We start from the raw sequence: 24,262 nt of genomic DNA, 5'->3' as shown, positions 1-24,262 counted from the left end.
CACTTTTTTTTCTTTCATTTTTTTTGAAATGGAGTCTTGCTCTGTCGCCCAGGCTGGAGTGCGGTGATGTTGGTTCACTGCAACCTCTGCCTCCTGGGTTCAAGTGATTCTCCCACCTCAGCCTCCTGAGTAGCTGGGATTATAGGCACCCTCCACTACGCCTGGCTAATTTTTGTATTTTTACTAGAGACAAGGTTTCACCATTGTTGGCGAGGCTGGTCTCGAACTCCTGACCTCAGGTGATCAGTCTGCCTCGCCCACCCAAAGTGCTGGGATTACAGGCATGAGCCACCATGCCTGGCCAGAATAGCTCTCCTCAAGGACCTCAGTCACTATCCCTGAACAACAACATGAACACACAGTGCCATGTAGACCTCAGGGCAGACCTGTATTGGTCTTGGCTGACGGCCAGTCCTAACATTTACAGAGCCAGGAACAGGTATAATGTGACCTCTAAAATGAACATAAGGAACCACTAGAACAATGTTAGACTGAAATTCTGAGTGGAGGATAGGAAACATTTGAGTTTATTTCGTAAATGTGATTATATTCAAACTATTCCATCTGGAGTAGCTTTAGACTTAAGCTTTTGAAGGTGTTTGAGGGTAAGTGGCTTCACTTGGTTGACTCCAAAGATGTGTTTCTTACATTATGTCCTGTGACCTTAGCTTTGTAAGATAGTACTTGACGCCACAAATAAAAAAATCTTTGGTCAAATTAAGCTTGGGACACACTGGGTTCAAGAAAACAAGGAGGGAGAGAGGGATTTGTTTACCAGAGGACTTCTGGTTTTAGTGTTAGTATGATTGGGAAGCTCTAATTCAGGAATGGGAGTATAGCATTTCTCAAGTTTATTTAACCAGAAAACCTCACTTCATAGAATCTATTAAATACCTCAAGAAAAAAAGCCAGGTGCAGAGGCTCATGCCTGTAATCCCAGCACTTCGGGAGGCTTAGGTCAGAGAATCACTTGAGCTCAGGAGTTTGAGACCAGCCTGGTTAACACAGTGAGACCTCATCTCTAAAAAATTTTAAAGTAAGTAAATGAATACAGAAGCGGGGGGGAAAAAAAAAAGAAAAACTGTTTAGGAAATACTGTTGTCTAGTGTGCAGTAGTTAACCAGCTTCCAAGGAACTTTTTTGGCCCAAGTTCATTTAATAATTAAGTATGGGCACAAAGCTCATGTACAAGAACGTTCAGCACTGTCTTTTTTTAACTACAGCAAGATATCTTCCTACTGAAGAATGGTTAAGTTAGCTATGGCTCATTTAGGCAATGAAGTATTATTTAGCCATTATAAATCATGTTTCAGACTCTCAAACTTAGAGGAATGGTTAAGGTCACGAGAAAATATAAGAGAAAAAGCAGATTGCAAAAGTAGAGATATTGCAGGAGTTCAAGAGTGCAGGTGGGAGAGCCAGACTGCCTGGGTTCAAATCCTAGTTCACCACTTATTAACTGTGTGAAAGAAGGCAAAAGTACAAGGCACATGGCAGACACTCAATCAGCATAAGATGAACACTATGTGTTGCCTCCTACGGTGGGCAGAACAATGGTCTCACCAACAATGTCCCAGTCCTAATCCCCCAAACCTGTAATACGTTGCTTTACAGGTAAAAAGAACTTTGCAGTTGTGATTAAGTTTAGGTACTTGAAATGGGAAAGCTATCCTGAAATATCCAGTTGGGTCTGATGTAATTGCAGAAGGGAAGTAGGAGGGTCAGAGAGAGACAGAGAGAGAGAGAGAGAGAGAGAGAGAGAGAGAGATCTGAAGATGCTGCACTGCTGGCCTTGAAGATGGAGGAACAACAACAGAATGAAAGAAGGAAGAAAGTGAACTCTTCCCCAGAGCCTCTGGAAGGAACACTGCCTGCTGACACATTGATTTTAGCCCAGTCTTAGTTTGTTTGAGCTGCCATAAAATACCATAGACTGGATGGTTTGAACAACACACACTTATTTTCTCACAGTTCTAGAGTCTGGAAGTCCAAGATCAAGGTGCCAGAATGGTCGGTTTGTGCCGAAGGCTCTCTCCCTGGATTGCAGACAGCTGCCCTCTTGCTGTGTCCTCACACAGTGGGGAGAGAAGCCGTCTGATGTCTCTTCTTACAAAGGCATTAATCCTATCATGAGGGCTCTACTCTGTGATTTCACGTAAACCTAATTATATCCCAAAGGGCCCACCTCCAAATACCACCACACTGAGGATTAAGACTTCAGTATATGAATTTGGGGGAGGGGGTCTCAATCGAGACCAGGCTGGTCTCAATCCTCCTTCTGGATTTAAGGTCTAACTTTTAAAAAGCCAAGAATGGGGATTCCAAAAGTTCTGAAAATTATTTTGGTCAGATATTCATCCATAGCAGATGAATTTCAGACTTCTGCCTTCTAAAGCTGTAAGATAATGCATGTGTAAGATAATGCATTTTAAAAAATATTATTACTAGAGATAAGGTCTCACTATGTTGTCCAGGCTAGTCTTGAACTCCTGGGCTCAAGAGATCCTCCAGCCTCAGCTCCCCAAAGTGCTGGGATTACGGGCATGAGCCACTGTGCCTGGCTAAATGTGCATTTTTTATGCTACTATATTTGTGGTAATTTGTCACAGCAACAATAGAAACAAATGCAAGTATCAACCCAATATTGCCTTCCAAGCACCTATGGGCATGGAGAAAATCTAGAAAGGTGGCTATTCCTGGGGGAGCAGGATTATGAATCACTTGATTCTTTTTACATTTTTTCTACAATAAGCACACATTAATTTTAAAATATGAAACAAACCAGAAAACTTTTCTTGTAAATATTATTAGCCCATGCTGAGAAAAGCAGATAAACCTGCTTGTTTTAACCTTTATGGGCTAGGCAGATCCACAAGCCCTTCCATCATCCCAGGCAGTGCATACTCAGAGGAGCTCAGAAGGAAACAAACTGTTCATCTCTGCAATGGTGGTGCTCACGAGACTGTAGCATTGCAAGGTAGACTAAGGAGCAAGGAAAGCCAACGAGTTTCACTCCAAATTAGCTAGTGGTGTCTCCCATCATGAGTGGGAAAGCATAAATTGGTGTTTCCTGCTTATTCATCATGAATAGTTATACCACTGTGGTCCAGAGAAAGCAAGCCATGCCTTGGCTGTGCTTCTGGATTTTCCAGGCAAGACGGATTTCCCTTGGGCATCTGTAGGGGGCTGTGCTGACAGGGGGCAGAGAAAAGAATCTGCAATTCCTCCCACCCAAAGAACCCAAGAGACGGCTGCATGCACTCAGAATACAGCTGTTGTCATCCCTGACAGCCCAAATCCTCCTTCTGGATTTCAGGTCTAACTTTTAAAAAGCCAAGAATGAGGATTCCAAAAGTTCTGAAAATTTTGGTCAGATATGATGATTTGGGTGATTATTACTCTCTCTATGCATGAAGTCTGAGGTCTTAAATCAAACAGCCTTTGTTTCCACATTTCTCAAAAGAAAAGAAAAAGCCATGACCCACTCATATTTAAAAACCAAACTGAACCGAACAAAAACACCCACCAGAGGACACGCCTCAGCCGGGGCCTCCTTCAATGACCTCCTTTCTTCACACAGCATTGGGATAAGGTTGCAAACATCTAAAGCGACCCACAAGTCACCAGAAAGAAATGAGCTCAGACTTGCAATTTCAATTTCGTTTCCTCTCAGTACAAGGGAGCATCCTGCTTGTCAGCCCCAGAGTGCACGGACTTGTGCGGGTCCAGCTGTGACCCGCACACCAAGAGCTGGTCCCTTCTTCTTTCATCTCCTCCTTTGAAGGCCCCAGGGGTGGGAGAATGTGATGATATGAATCTTCAGATTATAAACCTAGCTCAGAAATGAGAAATACCCCTGCTTGGCAAACAAGTCTGAGAAACTGTCAAATACTATTGCTTAAAGGTAAGTCGGGTTGTTCGGACGAGTTGCTGATATAGGGTTTATCCCTATGAACACAACTGGAAGAGGATGAAAACTCTAGAAGGAAAGAAAGTGCTCTGCTCTTACAGGGCAAGCAGAGTTTAAGACCAAAAAGGAAAAAAGTTAATTAAAACAGTAAGAATGAAAATTATGGTGAATAGTAATTCTCCACCAAGATCCTTTTGTTAAATACTTTTCTACCAGCATGGTAGGCTTGGCTGTGTGAAGATTACCTCCTCCCAAAAGGAAAACATTTTTATGGTAATACATGTAATTTTATTGTCACTCAATACATTTAATGATGGATTTTTTTACTCTTTAGTTTTTGAAATCATAGTGGACTACTGAAAACTCATTATTCCTAACCTCAAGTTTCCAAGAGAAATGTTAATTCTAAGGAAGTAACTGAAAAAAAATCCCAGCTAGGAATAGAAAGCAATTTTATCAGATGTGTTCTGTTATTTATCTCAGGCTCACAACTGTACGAAACAGCAACTCCTAAATAATTCTACTAAGGCTTTCTGGACTTTTCTTTCTTGAGACAGGGTCTTGCTTTGTTACTCAGACTGGAGTCCAGTGGCATGACCATAGCTCATGGCAGTGTTGAACTCAAGCTTAGGCAATCCTCCAGCCTCGCCTCCTGCATAGCTAGAACTACAGATACACAACACTAAATTCGGCTATTTTTTTTTTCCATAGAAACAGGGTCTCACTATGTTGCCCAGGTTGGTCTTGAACTTCTGGTCTCAAGCGATCAGCCTCTAGGCTTTTTCTTAAAACAAAAGAGCAACTGTAATGTTGTAATAACAACAATAATAACTCTTACTAGGAGCTTTTTATGTACCAGGCCCTGTCTCAACTTTCATGAGGCTGGTATAACTTTATTCCTATTTTACTGAGGTTTACAGAGGTGAAGTAACTTGGTCACAAAGCTAGCAAGCAGTGGAGTCAGGAATTAAGCTTGAGATACGAATTCAGAGAAGTGACTGTCACATTTTAGCATGTATTCTCCTTGACCAGCTTTTTTACATCACACTTTTTTTTTTTTTTTTGAGACAGAGTCTTGCTTTGTTGCCCAGGTTGGAGTGCAGTAGGGGTTGTAGCTCGCTACAACCTCCCGGGTTCAGGCAATTCTCCTGCCTTAGCCTCCCGAGTAGATGGGATTACAGGCATGCGCCACCACACCTGGCTCATTTTTGTATTTTTGGCAGACATGGGGTTTCACTGTGTTGACCAGGCTGGTCTCAAACTCCTGACCTCAAGTGATCCACCCACCTCAGGCTCCCAAAGTGCTGGGATTACAGGCATAAGCCACCTCGCTTGGCCTTCGCATATAAATGTATACTTGAGTAATGGGAAATAAAAGAGAGACTGGTAATACTTGCGAGTTAGATACACACAGGTTTTGAGAAGCCTTTTACTTTACCTTCAAGGCCATGAGAAAGAAAATCTCGTTACAAGAACTACACATGTATTCTTCGGTGCTCTAATGGTCTGTCCACAAACTCTCTGCCTGACCCACCTCACCCCCTAGTTTTCCACCCCATACGTATGTAGCACACAAAGATCAAACAGACCTGAAATGCCAATCTCCTTGGCAAAGTACACAGCAAGTAACTATGGCTAGTAAAAGACACAGTCATATTCTGCCCTGAACTCCAGCAGTCACAGAGGATATCCTGCTCCCAAGCCTGGTTTTGATTACTTCCTATTTCTTACCAAGGAACTTGCAAGAATTAGGTTCTTTGATTCACCTCCTCTTTGTCACCTGAAAACTATGCAGCTGTTTTTGTACATGGCTGAGTTTGATTCCTCAGAAGATGCTCCCCTAACTAACTTGCGGCATGGAGAGGCCATGCAGAAGTAGGCAATGAGGACATCACGTGGTGGCCCAGCACCAGCAGGAGTCAACCCAGACATGTGGATATATCCGAAGACCCAGCACAATCAGCAGGAACAGCGGAACCTGCTTACACCAGGGAATTCAGCTGGTGGGAAACGTTCTGCTTTTTCCAAAGTTCTGCTGCCCAGAAGCTGTGATCGCAGGCTTGTTACAGAAGAAAGACTTCTGGGCCCACAGCATCTCAAGAGTGAGGCTGATAGGCAGGTTTAATCATGGCAGTTGCCCTTTCCAAAACTTTAAGGGTAATGTCTAAAGAGAATGTGGAATTCTATACTTTGAAAAGTCCTGATTTCATTGCACACCTTCACCCCTTGCCAAACACAGCTTCAACATAGTCTTTTCTTACCAATTCCTTTCCAAATGGCATGCATTTTTCAAGAAAACATACTTGCTGGGTTTAGGTAAAGAGAACACAGGGAAGTTATGGTCCAAGGAAGAAAGCTCAATTTTTAAAAGGCAAGGAGAACAGTACGTAGTAATGGTGCTCAATGATCACCAGTCAACTAACTTAGTTGACTTTGACCCCACTGAACCAAAAGTGTTCATGTTTAGTTAACAGAATAATGAACACTTGTCCCTGCTCATCCTCAAATTTAAAAATTGCTTCCTTGCTTGAGTACTCAGTTCTTTCAAAGTTTTCAAGGAATGAGCCTGTTTCTGGAGTAAATGGCAGAGTTTCTTCCTGGGAAATAAACTTTCAAAAAGAACTCACAAGAGCAGCTAGGCTAGATGGCTGAAGTGGACTAAGTTAGTCCCTTGGCTATCTGCTCAGATCTTTGGACAGCCTGAGTGATTTTGCCTACTGTAATTTGGGGCATTAGAATTGAGTTCTGAAAGCAGAAAGGAATCATCCTGGGTCACTAGGGAAGCATTGTTTCATGGCCTCTGAGAGTCAAATTTATATACCCAGGCCACTGCAAGAGAAGGATTGCAGAGCTATAGTGACTCCTAAAAGGAGGATCAGGAAGGACCCAGGAAAATGCAGGGGTTGGGCATGAGACTGGGAAAGGGTAGAGGGAACCTGAGCTACAGGTTGGAGAGAGAAGCTATTACTGCATACCTTGCAGAGCAGGCTCAACAGACAGGAAGGAGAAGGTAGGGGAAAGAAGATGGATTTTGGAGACAAATGAGAACCTGAGTTTGAAACCAGACTCTCCCATTTTCACGCTGAGCGACCCTGGGCAACTTAATCTCTCTGGGCTCTAGTAGTAATACTTTGAAAAAGAATAATATTACAGGTCTACAACTCTTCATGCATAATTCCCAAATCCAAAAAAGTCTGAAAAGAAAGATTTTTCATAACTTATTTGGCAGCAAAACCTGACATGAGCTGACATGAGGGTGTCCTAGTCTTTCCCCACTTAATGTAACTAATTCTTCTTCTCAAGTTTTAGAGTAGAAATTTAATTTGATCACAGGGTGTTGCCCTAGAACCTGCCAGTTGTGTTAAATAATAGTATATTCATTGCATTACTTTTCTAAATAATAGTATGTACTTTATAAATTCTCTAAAATCAGAAAAAGGCTGAATCCAGAAATATATCTGGCCTCAAGGGTTAATTTGTTTCTGAGAGGGCTGTTGGGAGGATTCAGTGAGAAAATAAGAAATGTCAAGTGTGAAATAACTAGTATTATATGCAGCTTTAAGGCCTTGATAAATTGTAACTACCATGATTAGACTTGTGTCACCAGAGAATGTTCTAGAAACATGGTGGTGGACAATAACCATCTGTGGACATGCCACAGTAAGCTTTAGCTAGCTTCACACAGCCGGCAGGGCTCCTACAAGCTGCACAGTTGGTGCCTGCCTTGCAGGAAAGAGAGGCACTGAGTACTACCGATGGAGAGCTCTCTCATCATCAATCCTTCTGTCAGATGCCGACACAGGGGCTTCCCCCATGGAGCAATGAGGGCACCTCAAATAAAACCGTGCCTCATCTGGCTCTAATTTAGCATGGCACACTCCACCAAGGTCTGCTTCATGAAGACTGTGTGGACACCCACAAACATATTTTTCCTAAGACTTTCCCTTGTGATATTTGCAGATAATGAAGGGGAAAGAACAAAGACCCAGTTAAGAATCTTTATAATAATATAATGATCACCTCATGTGGAATCTTAAACAGACAGCAGCAGAAGTCAATACTTCCTGTACATCTTACGAAAGTAAGATTTATAACGGTCACATCTTTCCACTTATTAGAAGACATGAACAGACACCCCAAGCTGTGGAACTTAATAGCAACCTACACCACCTTCTCTTTTGCCACTCTCCATAATGTAGGTCTCATGGGGTGAATGATCTGACTTGGTAGATAAATTCAACATCTGGCATGAAAACAGAAACTTTCAAAAAACCAAACAAATCATCACCTAACCGTGTTTCTCTGGCATGCTTAGAACTTGGAAGTGAAACCAGGATATCTAATAATAGACATAGATACTAAAGTGAGAACTGTTGGCAACACCAATATGAAAAGACATTTGAAAAGGTCTGAAACTGCAACTTTAATACAATGTTTGGATACCCCACCCCCTAATTCTTTCCTCAAGGGTGTTTTACAGCAGTGTGTGAGTTACCCCTTCAAATCAGGCTCATGTACCTGCAAAGGTGCTTCCTTTATTCTCTCTCTCTCTCTCTCTTTTTTTTTTTTTGAGACATGATCTCACTTTGCTGCCCAGGTTGGAGTACAATGGTTCAATCATAGCTCACTGCAGCCTTGAACACCTGGGCTCAAGCAACCTTCTTGCCTCAGTTTCCCAAATAGCTGGGACTACAGGCATGTGTCACTACACTCAGCTAATTTTTTTTTTTTTTTTTTTTTTTTAAAGAGATGGGGCCTTGTTATGTTGCCTAGGCTGGTCTCAAACTCCTGAGCTCAAGCAATCCTCTTGCCTCCACCTCCCAAAGTGCTGGGATCACAGGCATGCACCACCACCCCGGCCTTCCTCCTTTTAGTCTCTAAGTGCCATCAGCAGAGGGCACACATGCACACACTATTGGGAGCATGGCTCCTCACATAACATACAGGGTGTTCACCAAGACGGCGCCAGCCTTCCGAAGTGCTCATAAGCAGGAAGAGCTCAATTCAAGCCTGTGAAATGGATTCATTACAACAGGAAGACATCGAGTCCATCAACTCACAGTGAAGGCAGGACAGCTCGGGGTTGTGTTCAGATAATTACTCCTTTAAAAACTCTCACAGGCTTCTCACTGACCACAGTGTAAACTCTAAAGTCTACAACCTTTAATATGATTGACAGAGCTCTTGATTGTCTGACTCCAAATCAGTTTCTGTTTTGTTTTAAATCTCTTCCTTTAACTTACTCTTAAACATCTCAAATGTGCCAAGTTCTCTATTCCTTTTGAGCCTCTCTTAGGTGCCTTTCCTTCTCCCCTACACCCTGAGCCCAACTTTACCCCTTCATTTCTCAGCTTAGACAGTAATTTCCTAAGGAAGGAAGACTTTCTTTACCCTCCAAATGACATAGTCTTCCTTGTTTTGTGCTCCTACAGGTCTCTGTGCTTCTCTGTCATAAAACTGCCTCATTTGTTTAATGTTGTTTCTCTTACTGAACCATTAAGTTCCCTGAGAGCAGGGACTACACATTTTTGTTCACCTCTGTATAAACAAATGTCATTCAAATTCTATTAAAGTGGAGCTTCTTCCTTTAAAAGTCAAATAAGGGCCAGGCATGGTGGCTCGCGCCTGTAATCCTAGCACTTTGGAAGGCCAAGGCGGGTGGATCACCTGAGGTCGGGAGTTAGAGACCAGCCTGGCCAACATGATGAAACCCTGTCTCTACTAAAAATACAAAAAACAAACAAACAAAAAAATTAGCTGGGCATGGTGTTGGGTGCCTGTAATCCCAGCTACTCAGGAGGCTGAGGCAGGAGAATCACTTGAACCTGGGAGGTGGAAGTTGCAGTGAGTCGAGTTTGCCCCACTGCACTCCAACCTGGGCAACAGAGCAAGACTCTGTCTCAAAAGAAAAAAAAAAAAGGTCAAATAAGAACCAACAAGGTAATTTCCAGATACCTGTTCATTAACAATGACTATATGCTTTTCAAAACAGAACTTCTATCATTCATTGTCCATCTTTTAAAAGCAAAGACACTAAAAGCAAAACCAAACATCATTTCCACACCTGGGGGATGGGGTTTCCGTCTAGACTTTTGTATGGAAAGAATTAGAAGATTTCTCCTTCCTTACCACATCTTGACTTGGATTTTGTTTGCTTTAAGGTTTTAGGATTCCAGCATGCCACCAGCATGATTTCTACCAGAGAAGTTAAAAATTGTATTTTTCATCACCAAGTATCCTATCATCAATCTGAGTCACACAACAAACTAGTGGAGTCACTTCTTCTGGCATAAAATATGAAATGTGCCATAGGAACTTGGTAATATCTCCATTCACAAAACCACTGGAGCCAGGAGTTCTGACCCTAGTCATGAATTGTCTAGTTTGGCTGCTCAGAGTCATGTGTCAGCCTTCTCCCTGATCATGAACTTGGAGGTTGGCCAGCCAAGCAATACTCCCAAGATTTCCAGGCATGAACAGGAAGAAAATTGTATTTTACATTCCATTTCGTTCAACTCATGTTGTAATTCTGGGAAGCCCGGGTGCCTGCTTTAAATGTTCTACAGATAAACATGAAGAAATGACATGCATGCATATCATTATCATGATTGTACTCAATATGACATCAAGACTAGAGCAGGCTTGCATGGATGAATTACTATCCCCCTGTAGGGAGCAGAAATCAATCCTATGAGGGTAGGATATGGAGAACAGATCAGTATCAGCATGGAGGGAAGTACTGGGGAGATTGATACTGGGTTGCTGAGATGCCACTGGCAAGCCTTAGGATGCTGACTTGTTTAAGGCAACCTTGGTCCTGGTGGGGAAGCCTGATGGACAACAGCCGGTGGGGGAATCAGGAGAAAGCATTAAAATGTCTTTATATTAGACAATTGTTTATGTGCTGGAAATAAAGTTGGAGGTAATATGGTGAGGGGTTCGATTAACAGACAGAGCCAGAGAAACCTGAACATACTCATGCTATGGTCTGAATGTTTGTGCCCGCCCCCCACCTTATTCATTTGTTGAAACTTTATCACCAATTTGATGGCATATATTAAGAAAGTCACTGCACTCTTCCTCTTCTTCCTCTCTTTCCTTTCCTTCCCAAACAATTCAGTCCAAAAGTCACTAGGCCAGGCTGAATAAGATGGTACCTGCTGTAGTGTTGGAGCCCAGGGAGGGTAAGGAGGGTGCTGGTGAAGGGGGGGTGGCAGTGGCCACCCAGAAATGATATTGGAGCCCAAGTTTGGTGAGGAAAACAGGAGACTGGTTATACTGGAGTGAGGGGGAAGGAGGGCTAGTTAAATAATAAACATATTACAGATAATAAAAACTAAGTTTTTATTAAAAACAAAACCTTGTTGTCAAGAAGGTGGTTACAAATATGGAAAGGGAGAAAGTATGAATGAGCCTTTTATTATATAAGAATTAAAAAGCAATGGGGCAAACTCATGGTTTTCAAGAGAGATGTGTATAATTTCTAATTCTGTCCACTGAGAGTGCTCGGGGCCAGCGACAATGCAATAACAATGAGCACAGCTCGCACTCAGATCTTTGTTTGTAAATACCATTCTCCATCATCAGAAACTAGTGCTCTTTGGAGAGACGACTGATTTCAGGGTTGGGAAAGTATAAGATGAAACTGGAATATCTTGCGATGCCAGAAATTGAGGAAGCATTCAAAGGATAACGGGGACATCTCCAAAGGACATATAAGTTAGCCAAAAGGGGCTCCTGTGAGCAGTAACTGAACAAGTTAAGGATAAAAATAATAAAAGAAATGAATTATAATCCATTGAATATCACAGGAATCCATGAGATCATACCAACATAAATAAATGAAGTTTGATAAGAAGTGGGGTGAAAATTGCATAATACCAAAGTATTGCCCTACAAAATATATACGAATTACAAAAGAAAAAAGTAACTACTGTGCAGAAGCCTGGCAGACACTCCATCAATGGAGTGATCATAATCAATATTAAGTGATCAGAGTTGACACCTGTCCCCATAATGGGACAAACTAATACCACATGCTACCTGTTTGGATACAGTAGCATGAGAACACAGCATCAACTTAGTGGGATTCCTACCAAAGAGGCACAACCTGAAAATAATCATATGAAAGCATCAGAGACCCACATTAGGGAGCAGTCTACAAAATTGGGGGTGATGGGGTATCATATTGGCAATTTACTCTCAAATGATTCAAAATAGAAAGACATTTGTACTGTACTTGGGAACTTTTCTTTAGGTTGGAGATTCTTTCAAAATTTAAAAAGTTAATGAGAAGAGTGACCTTGTGTTATTGTAGATTTGATGGAAGCCAAGTGTCAAGATAAGATTAAGATCTGGATGGACCAAGATAAGTGTCAACAATTATACTTTAGGGTAATGATTCTGAAATTTTCTCCAGTGAAGCATCAGTTTCTCCCCACCAGTCCATTATGAAGCAATAGTTTTGTAAAATGCAAAAATCCCACGCTTGGATTTCAGGACAATATCGTATTGCAATAAGAGTTTTCAAATGCTTACTCTCAATGTCTGAACTTAGAATGAACCAGTAGCAAATGATTTCTGGACTAGCTTGGACCACGCTTTGAGCAGTGTTTTCTACAGTTGAAGATGCGTGGATCCCTGATTGCCATCAAATCCACAGTTGAAGATGCGTGGATCCCTGATTGCCATCAAATCCACATGGAAAATCAAAACAACTGGTCACACTGTTATCCAAATGGTAGCAATAATAATTAGCACCCTAATTAACATCAACCATCTACACAAAGTATTCAAAAAAGGGACTGCCCAGGCAATATGAAGGGATTAAACACTTGCCTTTGTGAAGAGTCATTCAACTTCTCGAAAGGGGTCACATGATAAGAAAAGATGTGCCCACCCCTGATTCCAAAGTAGTTGCTTTGTGGTGACTTCAGAAGAAAAACCCAGTTACACAGAAGATGAACAAAAATATTTTGCATGGACCAGTCTGCAATGCCAAGCCATGACTATCATTGCTGGGAAGGGAACCAGCATTCAGAAGGGGTTAGTAGAGGACAGCTCCCAAATCAGATGGGTTTGACTTAACTACAGATACTGAGGGTCAAGCTACTGATTCCAACATAGTCCACACACGGGCCCACTCTGGTTCTATGCCACAAACAGCCTCTCCTTCATACAAGGGCAGGCTTTCAAGTAAAAGAGAACAATTCTTTATAACAAACCAAGTCCAAAGCAGAACAACAAAAAAGGAGCGATTGCATCCTCTGGAAAGTGGCAAACTCCATCCAAGCTCAGGGTTCTTCTAGAGGACACTCTGACACTTTTGTGGCATGTTCCTGTATGCTGGAATTCTCATGCTAGTGTCCCCCCAACACTTATTCCAGACACACACAGAGGAGGCTCCACATAGAAACCCATGAGCTGGAATCAACAACAACAGACTGCTGTGGCATGTCTCTCATGTGAGGCACCTCACTTACCTGGGGCAGTTTTATAGCATGTTCTGGAGGGCAGCGATGGGGCGTTCTTTGTCCTGGGGCTCTGTGTACTCTGCAAGACTTGTCTCTGCCTCTTCAGCTCCTCTTCCCTTTCCTGAGCTGCTCGGATCTCTTCCTCGATCATGGACAAAGTCCGCTGTTTCCTGGACCTCAGCTTGAAGGGTCCAACCATCACGTCGGATTCTTGAGTGGCCAGGAGGGAGGCTGTGCTTCTCAGCTCAGCTGCCTCCGAGTACTTGCTGAAATAGCTTCCTTCGGGCCTGGTCTCCTCCATGTTAATCGGGCCACTGGGTTGCACAGCTGGCAGTGGCTGGGGGGGCCCCCTTTCCCTGAGTGCCCTGTCTTCAGCAGGCAGAATCTTTGGTAATACATCCCTTTTCTCTTGAACAGGAGAAGACACCTGAGGTGGCTCAAACATGCTCTGAGGCTTTTCTGAGCCGAAAGCCCCAGCTTCAGCTTCCTCTACAGTTGCTTCAGGTCCCTGTTGCTCTGCTCCATCCCTGCTGGTTTTAGACACAGCTTTATCCACCTGCTCGGCTATGGCTTGTTGAATGGCATTCTGCACCAGGAGGCCAGCCTGATACTCCAAGGGATCATCAACCGACGGAGAGTCCCCCAGCGTGGAGGAAGGGGAATAGAAACCATGATCGCTAAATGACTTGGAGACGCCTTCTCCTCGGCCCTCTGAGGGGTTGTCAGTTTGTGGCGTCTGCGGCAGAGAAAAATCAGCCAGTGAATTTTCCTGGAGGGCATTGGTTGTCTCATTGGAGGCCCCACTGTCACTGATGTTGTCCATGCTGAAATCATTGGATAGGGTCTCCAGGACTGTGGTATCCTGAGACCTCACCGACAATTCATCAAGACCAGAGTCAAGCTCCTCTTGGGTCAAGGAGACATTGACAGATTTTGAGAACTGATCCAAAATCCCATGGTCATCATCCTTGACCACGGTGAGGACGGCCCGGGCGCTCGTAAATTCTCCATCCTCTGCCCACAGTTTAGATAAGGGCCCACGTTTAGAAGGCTCGCTGTAGGGCCCTTCCTTCCCCTGAGGGGCTGTGTTGCCCTGGCTTCCTGCTGCCGATGGGGTCTCCAGGGCACCGGGGGATTTCTGTCCCTTGGTGGCTGAGGCACCACTGTCTTCTGGAGGTCCCCCGACAGAAGGTGGTCTCGGATTAGTCAGTGGCTTGTCTGAGTTGACTGATCCCAGAGGCCTGTAGAAAGGCTTGATGGAGAACAGCCTGGGTGTACTCTGGCCCTTGGCCACTGCTTGCCTGGAATTCTCCATCAGCTGAAATTGTTTGCGAGCAGCAGAGAAATCTATCTGCTCTGTGACAATGTCCTCCTTTGCTTTGTCAATCATGCTTGCGTATTCATGAGAAGAGGCAGGGGCTGTGCAGAGCTGCGATGGGGGCTGCTGCTGCTGCTGCTGCTGCTGCTGCTGCTGCTGCTGCTGCTGCTGTAACTGTTGCTGCAGCAGCAACTGTTCCTGCTGTGCCCTTTTCTCCTTGCGCTCCTTGTACTTTTTGTGCGACTCCAAATGTTCCTCGTCCAGCTGCTCCTCGATGGTTTTTTCCTGCGGGGGATTCCACCATTTTGCTGCAATGCCAGGATTCTTCTTGACGGCCTGGCTGCGGATGAGCTCCCTCCTCTCCTTTTCCAGCTCCAGCATCTCTTCCGAAGGCCTCACTTTTCTAACGCAGTATTGTTCTTTCTCACGCTCGTCATCCTCAAAGAGCTTGGAGGGCTTCTTGTCCTCATGGAAGGCACGCAGCTCAAACTTGGCCTCCTTCTTCAGTGTGGTGAGAGTGAACTCTCCGTCTCGGGAAGAACACCATGAGCTGGTTGAGGAGCTGGGGCTGACAGGGGCCTGCAGGCTGTCCCCCAGCGCATCTCTAGGCTGGCTGGGGGAATGGCCATTTGTTCTTTCTGCCTCTGCCATGGGGTCAGGGCTGCTATTACTGAGCTCGATGTGAGGCGGTGCCTGCTGGCTAGCTGTTCTCTCAGTGGGTTCTGGTTGGGCCGTCTCGTGGACAGCGGGGCTTAGGCCGCCCACCAGGACCACTGCACCAGGCTCTGGGGAGGATGTTCCATTGAATGTTCCGTCCACAGCAGAATCACAGCAGTTGGCCTCCAGCACCTCATCTAGATAGCGGATCTCTCTGGCAACATCGTTATCCAGGGATTCGTGGTGATCCGTGAGGAGGCCATTATGTGGGGGTGAATAGAAAGGGGAAGGGTGGTCCATGGGATGTGGGGTAGAGGTGATTCCAGGAACACTTTTACATTCTGCAACAGACACCTCAATTTCCATGTTCTTGTGATCTGGAGAAAGAGAGCTGGTAACAGGCTCCAGGAGGGTGGCACTATAGTCGTCTCCCTCGCTTTTTAGCCGGATATCATCCTCAGAAAGCTGGGGAGGCTTCTGGAATAAAGAGAAAACAGAAGTCGGGGTTAAATACTGCATCTCTTATGGATGTGAATGCTGACAAACTGACTCATAACTAAGAGGAAGGAAAATGGAAACCACAGTGACAAATTCTTTTGAATAGAAATTTCCTAATAATCCCTTAAATGTTCATTTTCTTGTAGTAACGGGTGCCAAACCCTCTCTATTTTACAGATTCCATTTTGTTTACATGCTAGTGCCATTTTTAAATTTTATCTACTAAGGTGTAAGGGATTACATCATTATTGTACCAGAGTCTTCCCAAGTATTTTGTAGCAAATGATTGCAGGCTATGCAATAGGACTATTAATAGGATTGAAAAAAGAAGGTCCTTTTGTATGAACAGATCTTTAAAACATATGACTCTCTGCCATTAATGCAGTTATTCTGGAGACAAGAAACTTTTTGGAAAATCTTTCCAGAATAAAATACTGGAAAACAGTAGATCCCTTTAATGGCAGCACATAGGCTACAGTGCCTTACTGCCACGGCTGTTACTGACCATGTGCCTTATAAACACCATCACCAAAGCCACTGACTGCACAGCTGTTTTCTGGGATGGCATCAAAATAATACTCTTTAGTTAAGAAGTCAGCATTGCTTTGAAAAGCTAATGGCCAATGGTACCTCTCCTCCAGTTTCTTAACTGCTTTATATGTGATATCTTCAGTTTGTGATTCAATAAGAAAACTCTATCTTCTTAATGTTTTAAAATCCATCATATATATATACACATACATATACACACACACATACACACACACACACACACACACACACACACACATATACACATATTATTTTTTAAGATGGGGTCTTGCTCTGTGGCCCAGGCTGGAGTGCAGTAGTGCCATCTTGGCTCACTGCAACCTCCACCTCCCAGGACTACAGGTGTGTGCCATCACCCCTGGCTGATTTTTTTTTTTTTTTTTTTTTTTTTTTGTAGAGACAGAGTTTCTCCATGTCACCCAGGCTGGTCTTGAACTCCTGTATTCAAGCAATCTGCCCGCCTCAGCCTCCCGAAGTGCTGGGATTACAGACATGAGCCACCATGCCCAACTTATCTATCCTATTTTTCTACCAGTTATCTAGCCTATGTAATTTTGTTATTTGGCATTAGAAACATTAATTTTCAAATTATAAGATGATTTTCTTTTTCATATCAAAGGACTCTGGCTTATCTCAAAGAATTCCAGTAAAGTATAAATTTAATTAGAGTTACCCTCAAGGACTTTACTAACACCTAGGTCGGCTTTGTCTCCCTATCTCAAGTTTATAATGTGCCTTGTATTATTGACATAGGACAATGCAAAATTGCAAGAGGGTGTAATCTTCATTTATCTAAGATTTCAACAATTTTAAATGCTTAGAATATTAAAGCACCACCTTGGGATGATTCTCAGGAAATTAATTTCAAAATCCTTCCCCAAAAAGTAGATAATTATGGATTTGTTTTTAAGACCTAAGAAAACACAGGAGTTCACCGTAAGTGCTCTACATTGCTGTCAAAATGTTGAAAAACTCTCCAGGTTATCCATGAACTGGGGGGTTTCCTTCAATCTTCATTTCCCACGTTTCCTTTCAGACTTAAATTATTCAAGTAATGTATAGGTCTTCTCCATTAACAGGCACGAATAATGAGTATTCCTCTTTTGTCAACATCTTCTGTTCTCTGATTTTCTTCCAGTCTAGGTCTGGTCTTTGTTAAACAGTGATACTTAACACAATATTTATAATTGCTAACATCTTTATTTTTTATTTTTGACCATCATTAAATAGTAGTTTTTGCTGCTACCTTCCTTTTTTTTTTTTTTTTTTTAAAAGAGACAGGCTCTTGTTCTGTTGCCCAGGTTGAAGCACAGTGATGTGATCATAGTTCACTGCAACCTTCAACTCCTGAGCTCATGGGATCCCCCTGCCTCAGTTTCCCTTAGGACTACAGGTGGGTGTCACCATGCCTGGCTAATTTTTAAAATTTTTTGTAGAGATAGAGTCTTGCTATGTTGCCCAGGCTAGTCTCAAACTCCTGGACTCAAGTAGTCCAGCCTTGGCCTCCCCAAAGTGCTGGGATTACAAGCGTGAGCCATCCTGCAGGGCCAGCCCTTTTAAAACTGTTAACTAAACTTTTTGTTGGATAAGGCATTGTTGGTAACTTCTACTCATATATCATTAAGAATTACACAAAATCTGAATGCTGAAACTTACTGGCGGCCATTCAATTCCAAGTAAACCTAGGCCAAAATTAGCCCACTCCATGGAAAATTATTATTGGAATAAGAAGACAAAGAGAGATTCATGGTACTGCTAAGATGAGTCAGATTACCTATGGCACCCTTACCCCTGGCTTCTTTTGGCTAATGACTCACTGCTGATATTCTGCATGGGAACAACAGAGCTCTCCTTCTATCCTTTTTGGCTTTGGGGTCGAGGTGGGCGGAGGGGAGTGGGAAAACAGTAGGAAGCCGGTAGGACTGAAATATGGTTAGAAAACACTGCTCTCCTGAAACACAAGATGCTTTAGAATACTTGAGGAGAGGAAGAAGGGCAACGTAATAGTAAAGGAAACTAAAAGGCAAATAATTAGTTCTATAGTTTAATGAATTAATCCATTCATTAAACATGACGGGAACTTATTCTGCAGGGTCACAATGAAATTAGCAGCAACGATAAGCTCCAGAAGACAATACCCTTTCTTAAAAAAAAAAAAAAAAAAAAAAACGAGTTCCCTGTACTTCCAAGAAAGCCCTAAGTCTATTGCTGACGAGTTGATGGGTGCAGCACAGCAACATGGCACAAGTATACATATGTAACAAACCTGCACGTTATGCACATGTACCCGAGAACTTAAAGTATAATAATAATAATAATAATAAAACAAAATATTAAAATTATATGTTCATAAAACAAAAACAAAAAAAAAAGAGTTTTCTTAGTCTGAATCAGGCAAATGAAGAACTTGCCTCTCTTTGTCTCTTGTTGCTAATCAGAGGAAGGAGTGATGTGGCTTATCTCCAAAGCCATTTCCCAAGAAGCCTTTCCGCTCCTCACATCAGCATTGTCCCTTTCTCTTGAATGTTTCACACATCAAGTGCTCGATGATGAATGAGCAGATGCCTTTCCATGTTTTCTTTTTAGGACTCAACAATTGAACAGCTCTTTCTAAGGCACTCTTTTTAAACTACAAATAGTTGTTTTGGTACCAAATTTTTAAAATCTAAGACGAGAATTTGACAATATACTTTTGCAGTTGTCTGAAAAAAATACATAAAACTGCCATTATCTTTGAATCAGAAATTAATTTACAAGTAGTTATGTCTTCTGTGATCGGTCAAACAGATTTTAAAATATGCTAGTTAGTTGGCAGAGTGCAGTAGCTCATGTCTGAAATCCCAGCACTTTGGGAGGCTAAGGTGGGTGGATCACTTGAGGTCAGGAGTTTGAGACCAGCTTGATCAACATGGTGAAACCCCCTCTCCACTAAAAATACAAAAGTTAGCCGGGCATGGTGGTGTACACCTGTAATCCCAGCTACTTGGCTTGAGAATCGCTTGAACCTGGAAAGCGGAGGTTGCAGTGAGCCAAGATAGTGCCACTGCATTCCAGTCTGGGCGAGGAAGTGAGACTCTGTCTCAAAAAAGGTTGGGTGCGGTGGCTCACGCCTATAATCCCAACATTTTGGGAGGCCAATGTGAGCGGATCACTTGAGGTCAGGAGTTTGAGAACAGCCTGACCAACGTGGTGAAACCTCGTCTCCACTAAAAATACAAAAGTTGACCAGGCATGGTGGTGTACACCTGTAATCCCAGCTATTTGGCAAGAGAATCACTTGAACCCAGAGAGCGGAGGTTGGAGCATTCCAGCCTGGGTGAGGAAGTGAGGCTCGGTCTCAAAAAGGAAAAAAAAAAAAAGAAGAAGCTGCCCACGCGGTGGCTTACCCCTGTAATCCCAAAACTTTGGGAGGCTAAGGCAGGCAGATTACCTGAGGTGAGGTCAGGAGTTTGAGACCAGCCTGGCCAACACAGTGAAACCCCGTCTCTACTAAAAATACAAAAAATTAGCCAGGCGTGGTGGCAAGTGCCCCTGTAATCCCAGCTACTTGAGAGGCTGAGGCAGGAGAATCGCTTGAACCTAGGAGGAGGAGGTTACAGTGAGCCAAGATCACGCCACTGCACTCCAGCCTGGTCAATAAGAGTGAAACTCCATCACACACACACACGCACACACACACACACAAAAGGCCAGTTACTTGTTAAAAGTCAAAGTTAGTGGGGGTTCCAGGGTAATTTGAGATGAATCCTTTCCAATACATTTTTTTAAACCTCTAGACACTGGCGGGTGTAAACAGGAAAGAGGCCCTCCTTCTTGTGAGCTATATGGCATCCAGTTCCCCTTTCCCATAAATTCAGAAAATTCTTCCTGACACTAAATTCCATCTACTCAGGGAGCAGCAGGTTTAACCTCTAATTGGTATGGAAGTATTTAAAGAGATAAACAACTCTGAATTACTGATTCACAATCATGCACCAGAGGTCTTGAGGTTTTGTAAAGTTAGACAACAATGATAACAAAAGAGCGAATTCCTGAGTTCCACTGTAAGCAGTAAGAATTTGCCTTCATGCATGATGGCCTGATGGAATCAAAGCCACTGGCAACTAAACCAGGTAAATAAAAATGGGCTGGAAATCTAACCTATCCGGATTGGGCAGGAATCTGGGCTTGGTATCGTCAGATGATGTCTTGTTTAAACCAACAAATGCTTATTGCTCTCTTTGAAGATAAGAAGGTCCAGAATTTTCTCCATGCTTCAGATTAGGTGAATGTGATTCCAGATTTAGATAAGATGCACATTCATTCAATCAACAGGAAAGTCCTTTTTGAAATGAACTATTTCCCAATGCAAAAAAACAGAAGGATATGAAAGAATTATCAAACTGGGTTTTCTAAGGTCAGAGAAAAACTAGGGTGCAAAGGGGCTGTGAGAGCTTTTTAGATGGGCCCAGCTCACCCTACAGGTAGAGCTCTAACACCACGACACAGAAACCTGCCTTTCCCACTAAATTCCTAGACTAGTTAACAGCTGGTTAGGACGTCTACCATTTACTTTCAAATACTTGGTCAGGGGCAATTTAATACAGCTGTGTGCTTCTGAAATCAGTTTAAATTACATTCCAGGGTCTGACAACCACCCTAACTGGGAACATAAACTCAAGAAATGGTCACCTAGGATCTAATGAGAGATACCACACCCCACAGGTGGCTTCCTCCAGTACTTAGCTCTCTTGAACTCCGGAGAACCCCTGAAGCTTTGCTAATTGGCATAATTAAGGTGAGAAATAGGTTTTCATTAGTGAAATTAGTGGCCTGTCAATTAGCATAATGAATGTTAGAAACCCGTGAAATTGGTGATGTTCACATTTGTGGATTAGAGATCTTCCTCACCCTTTCATGAAGGGGATATGCCAATAGAGTGAGCCCTTTGGTTTATACACCCTTAGGGATGGTGTTTGAGGTTTGAGAACTAACTATTCTTGTTTCTAGCCTTTGGTTCAGGGGACTTTGGTTGCTCAACACCCACTAAAATGGTAACAGAATCCTGTCTTCATAAAGTTCCCACATCTGTCTTCAGGCAAGGTGGGGGGGTAGCATCTAGAAACTTAGGGACCTGAGAGTTCTTCATACCATTTTTTACAAATGTTTATTTAACACAAGTCTGTATGAGTGCCAGAATTTGGTCCAAGAGACCTGTGTTTAATATAACCTGGTAGCCAGGCTGCTACTAAAGTCACCTTTATCTACCAAAAAGTGTTTAATAGTTTTGCAAAGCGAATTAACATGGCTTAATTTACAACACAGGTGCCTATGTCTCCACCTAAATAATGCAGAAAATGTGGTAATTCAGAGTTTGGTGTCCAAAGACCAGAGTCTGGGGTCATTTCTTGGCTCTACGTATAAAAGTCCTACCAGACTTTTTGTACTATAATTACGGAATTCTGCTGAGAATAGAACTCCTTCGTAAGCAGGACTAATAATATCTCCCAAATCTGTTTTGAGAATTAAGTTAGAAAATGTACTTAAAAGTACTATGTAAACTGTAAAACGGTTAATGCAAATGTTCACTATTATTAAGCCATTTTACACTGAGGTTTAAATGACTGATATTATATTCTTTCTGGCAGCAGACTGAATTTCTTTTGGGAAAAGAGCAGGAGATTTTTAGAAGAAAAGAAATCAACAAGAAAAGATTAAAGAAAAAAGGCCCAGGAAAGACTCAAAGTCAGAACCTATGGCAGCTCTAATCTCCCTAATCTTTCCCTAACCCCAGATCCTTACATGTGAATTTTAGTTGAAGCTGAACACAACTAGGAAGATACAGTTGTGCTGCAATAGAGAGAATAATTTCACAAAATGTCCTTAAAAGTTAAGCCCTGAAATGCAGTAAGTAGAATAAGTAGTTAAGAACCACCAGACCTGGGGCTCCAGTCACATGAGAAGCAGAGGAGGGGTCACACACTGGATAAAACAGAACCTGGTCCATCTCCATTACTCAGCTAGCCAAGTAAACGTACGAGTGAATGAGACAGCCCTGACAAGCCTGTCCCGTGGGCATCTGTAAGCGTGGCATCCCCATTTTCTAGTTGACACATGTCTAATAGCTTATCATTTCATAGTACATGCACATACATATGTCAGCTGATGCTTGAAACATGGCCCTCTGTTAAGTGGGAAAGGCACGAATTTTATTTCAGTCTTAAAACTTCAGAATAACAGGTATAGAGAAATAAAGGAACATTTCTCAAGATCATCTGGCTAGTAAGTCCCCTAGCCAGGATTTGAAGGTGGGTTCTTCTCATTCTATCCTGATATATCAAAATGCATTCTCAATAATAGGAGGCTTTTGAAATGACATGGGAAATGGTAAGAAGAGTGGATGGATCAAAAGAGAGTTAGCTTGGCTTTTTGGTTGATCTTTTACTTGCTTGAATCTCTACAGATGATGTGAGACTCACAATTTAGCTTTAAAAGTCAATGATCTCTTTGCCTTCTTTATTTAGTCTTGGTCAGAGACAGATGAACTCCGTCGAGACTTAACTCTCTGGAGACATATCTGCTGCTCTATGTGTCAGCTAGAAATGTGACTTCTTGGGCCAGGTGCGGTAGCTCAGGCCTGTAATCCCAGCACTTTGGGAGGGTGAGGCGAGTGGATCATGAGGTCAGGATATCAAGACCATCCCGGCTAACATGGTGAAACCCCGTCTCTACTAAAAATAGGAAAAACTTAGCCGGGCGTGGTGGTGGGCGCCTGTAGTCCCAGCTACTCAGGAGGCTGAGCCAGGAGAATGGCATGAACCTGGGAGGCGGAGCTTGCAGTGAGCCAAGATCGCGCCACTGCACTCCAGCCTGGGCGACAGAGCGAGACTCCATTTCAAAAAAAAAAAAAAAGAAAGAAATGTGACTTCTTGCACAGTCTGGGAGTTTCATCCTCTGGGCTGGGCTCTGAAGGGGTTCTGTTTCCTCTGGCCACTTGCCAGAGGTAAAATATTAAGATCCCATGTCCATGTCATTGTGATGGACACTGTGAGAAAAGGCTGCAACTCCTCACCAACACCACAAGTGAGATTCTAGAAGCCTGTTTACATTTGCACAGAAAACACAACAGCAGGGCCCTGATCCCTGACCCACTGGGCATAGACACCCATGTGTTCTTTCTGCCCAGGGTACCTAGGCCTGCAGCTAGGCATGTCATGAACAGAGATAACTTTAAGGAAGTGCATTTTCCTTAGCAGGCCTGCCTGAGCCCAGGCAGAGAGCAGAAAGGTGTCCTTCACCACAAGGACAATGTTCACTGTGTTCACAGCCTCCGCCCTGCCCCACCATCCTCAGGCTGTTAAAGCTCGACAGTGTCCCTAACGCATCTCGACCTCCCAGGCTCCTAGCCTAAATGCACAGTGTGACCCAAATTACTCAAACACCAGGCTGTACAACCAGGTTTCTCTGCTCTGAATAACCCAGATTACTTCCTACTAAAGCCATGACATTTAAATTAGAAATGCTTTTCTCCAGATAATAGGTGACCCGATCCTTTAATCCAGTTATTTATAAGTTCCACCAAAAATACAAACTCACTCTTGGCCTAGGAACAGAGGCATGGCTATAAAACAAAAATTCTTCATAGCTGTGAAATCAGAGAGTATCTCTGTTTTCGCTTCTCATCCTGCCTCTCTTTTGTAAGTCACGTTTTCAGTACACAGGACGCAACGACAATCATGATGAAGAACTGGTTCCACGAGCTATGCGTGGCTGTCTTTAGAGAGGTTCTTCCTAAACTTTTAACTTTCTGGCTAAGTCAGGATGTCTCCAGCACTAAGGCAAATGCAGAAGGGGTAGGGTGGGGTGGGGACGGCG

At 43.1% G+C, this 24,262-nt stretch overlaps 1 protein-coding gene across 2 annotated transcripts in view; it reads right to left on the bottom strand.

Moving 5' to 3' along the window:
• AKAP2 (A kinase (PRKA) anchor protein 2) overlaps positions 1 to 24,262 on the bottom strand; it is a 120,101-nt gene that overhangs the window by 18,075 nt on the left and 77,764 nt on the right. For both annotated transcript variants that reach the window (XM_011966383.1, XM_011966384.1), the window contains exon 2: positions 13,393 to 15,835. In XM_011966383.1, coding sequence (XP_011821773.1) covers positions 13,393 to 15,724 — 2,332 coding nt within the window. In that variant the 5' untranslated portion in view covers positions 15,725 to 15,835. The remainder of the gene's footprint in view (positions 1 to 13,392; positions 15,836 to 24,262) is intronic.

Source organism: Mandrillus leucophaeus, unplaced genomic scaffold (assembly GCF_000951045.1).
Source record: "Mandrillus leucophaeus isolate KB7577 unplaced genomic scaffold, Mleu.le_1.0 Scaffold76, whole genome shotgun sequence".
NCBI lineage: Eukaryota > Metazoa > Chordata > Mammalia > Primates > Cercopithecidae > Mandrillus > Mandrillus leucophaeus.
This window is presented reverse-complemented; position numbering and strand designations above follow the sequence as displayed.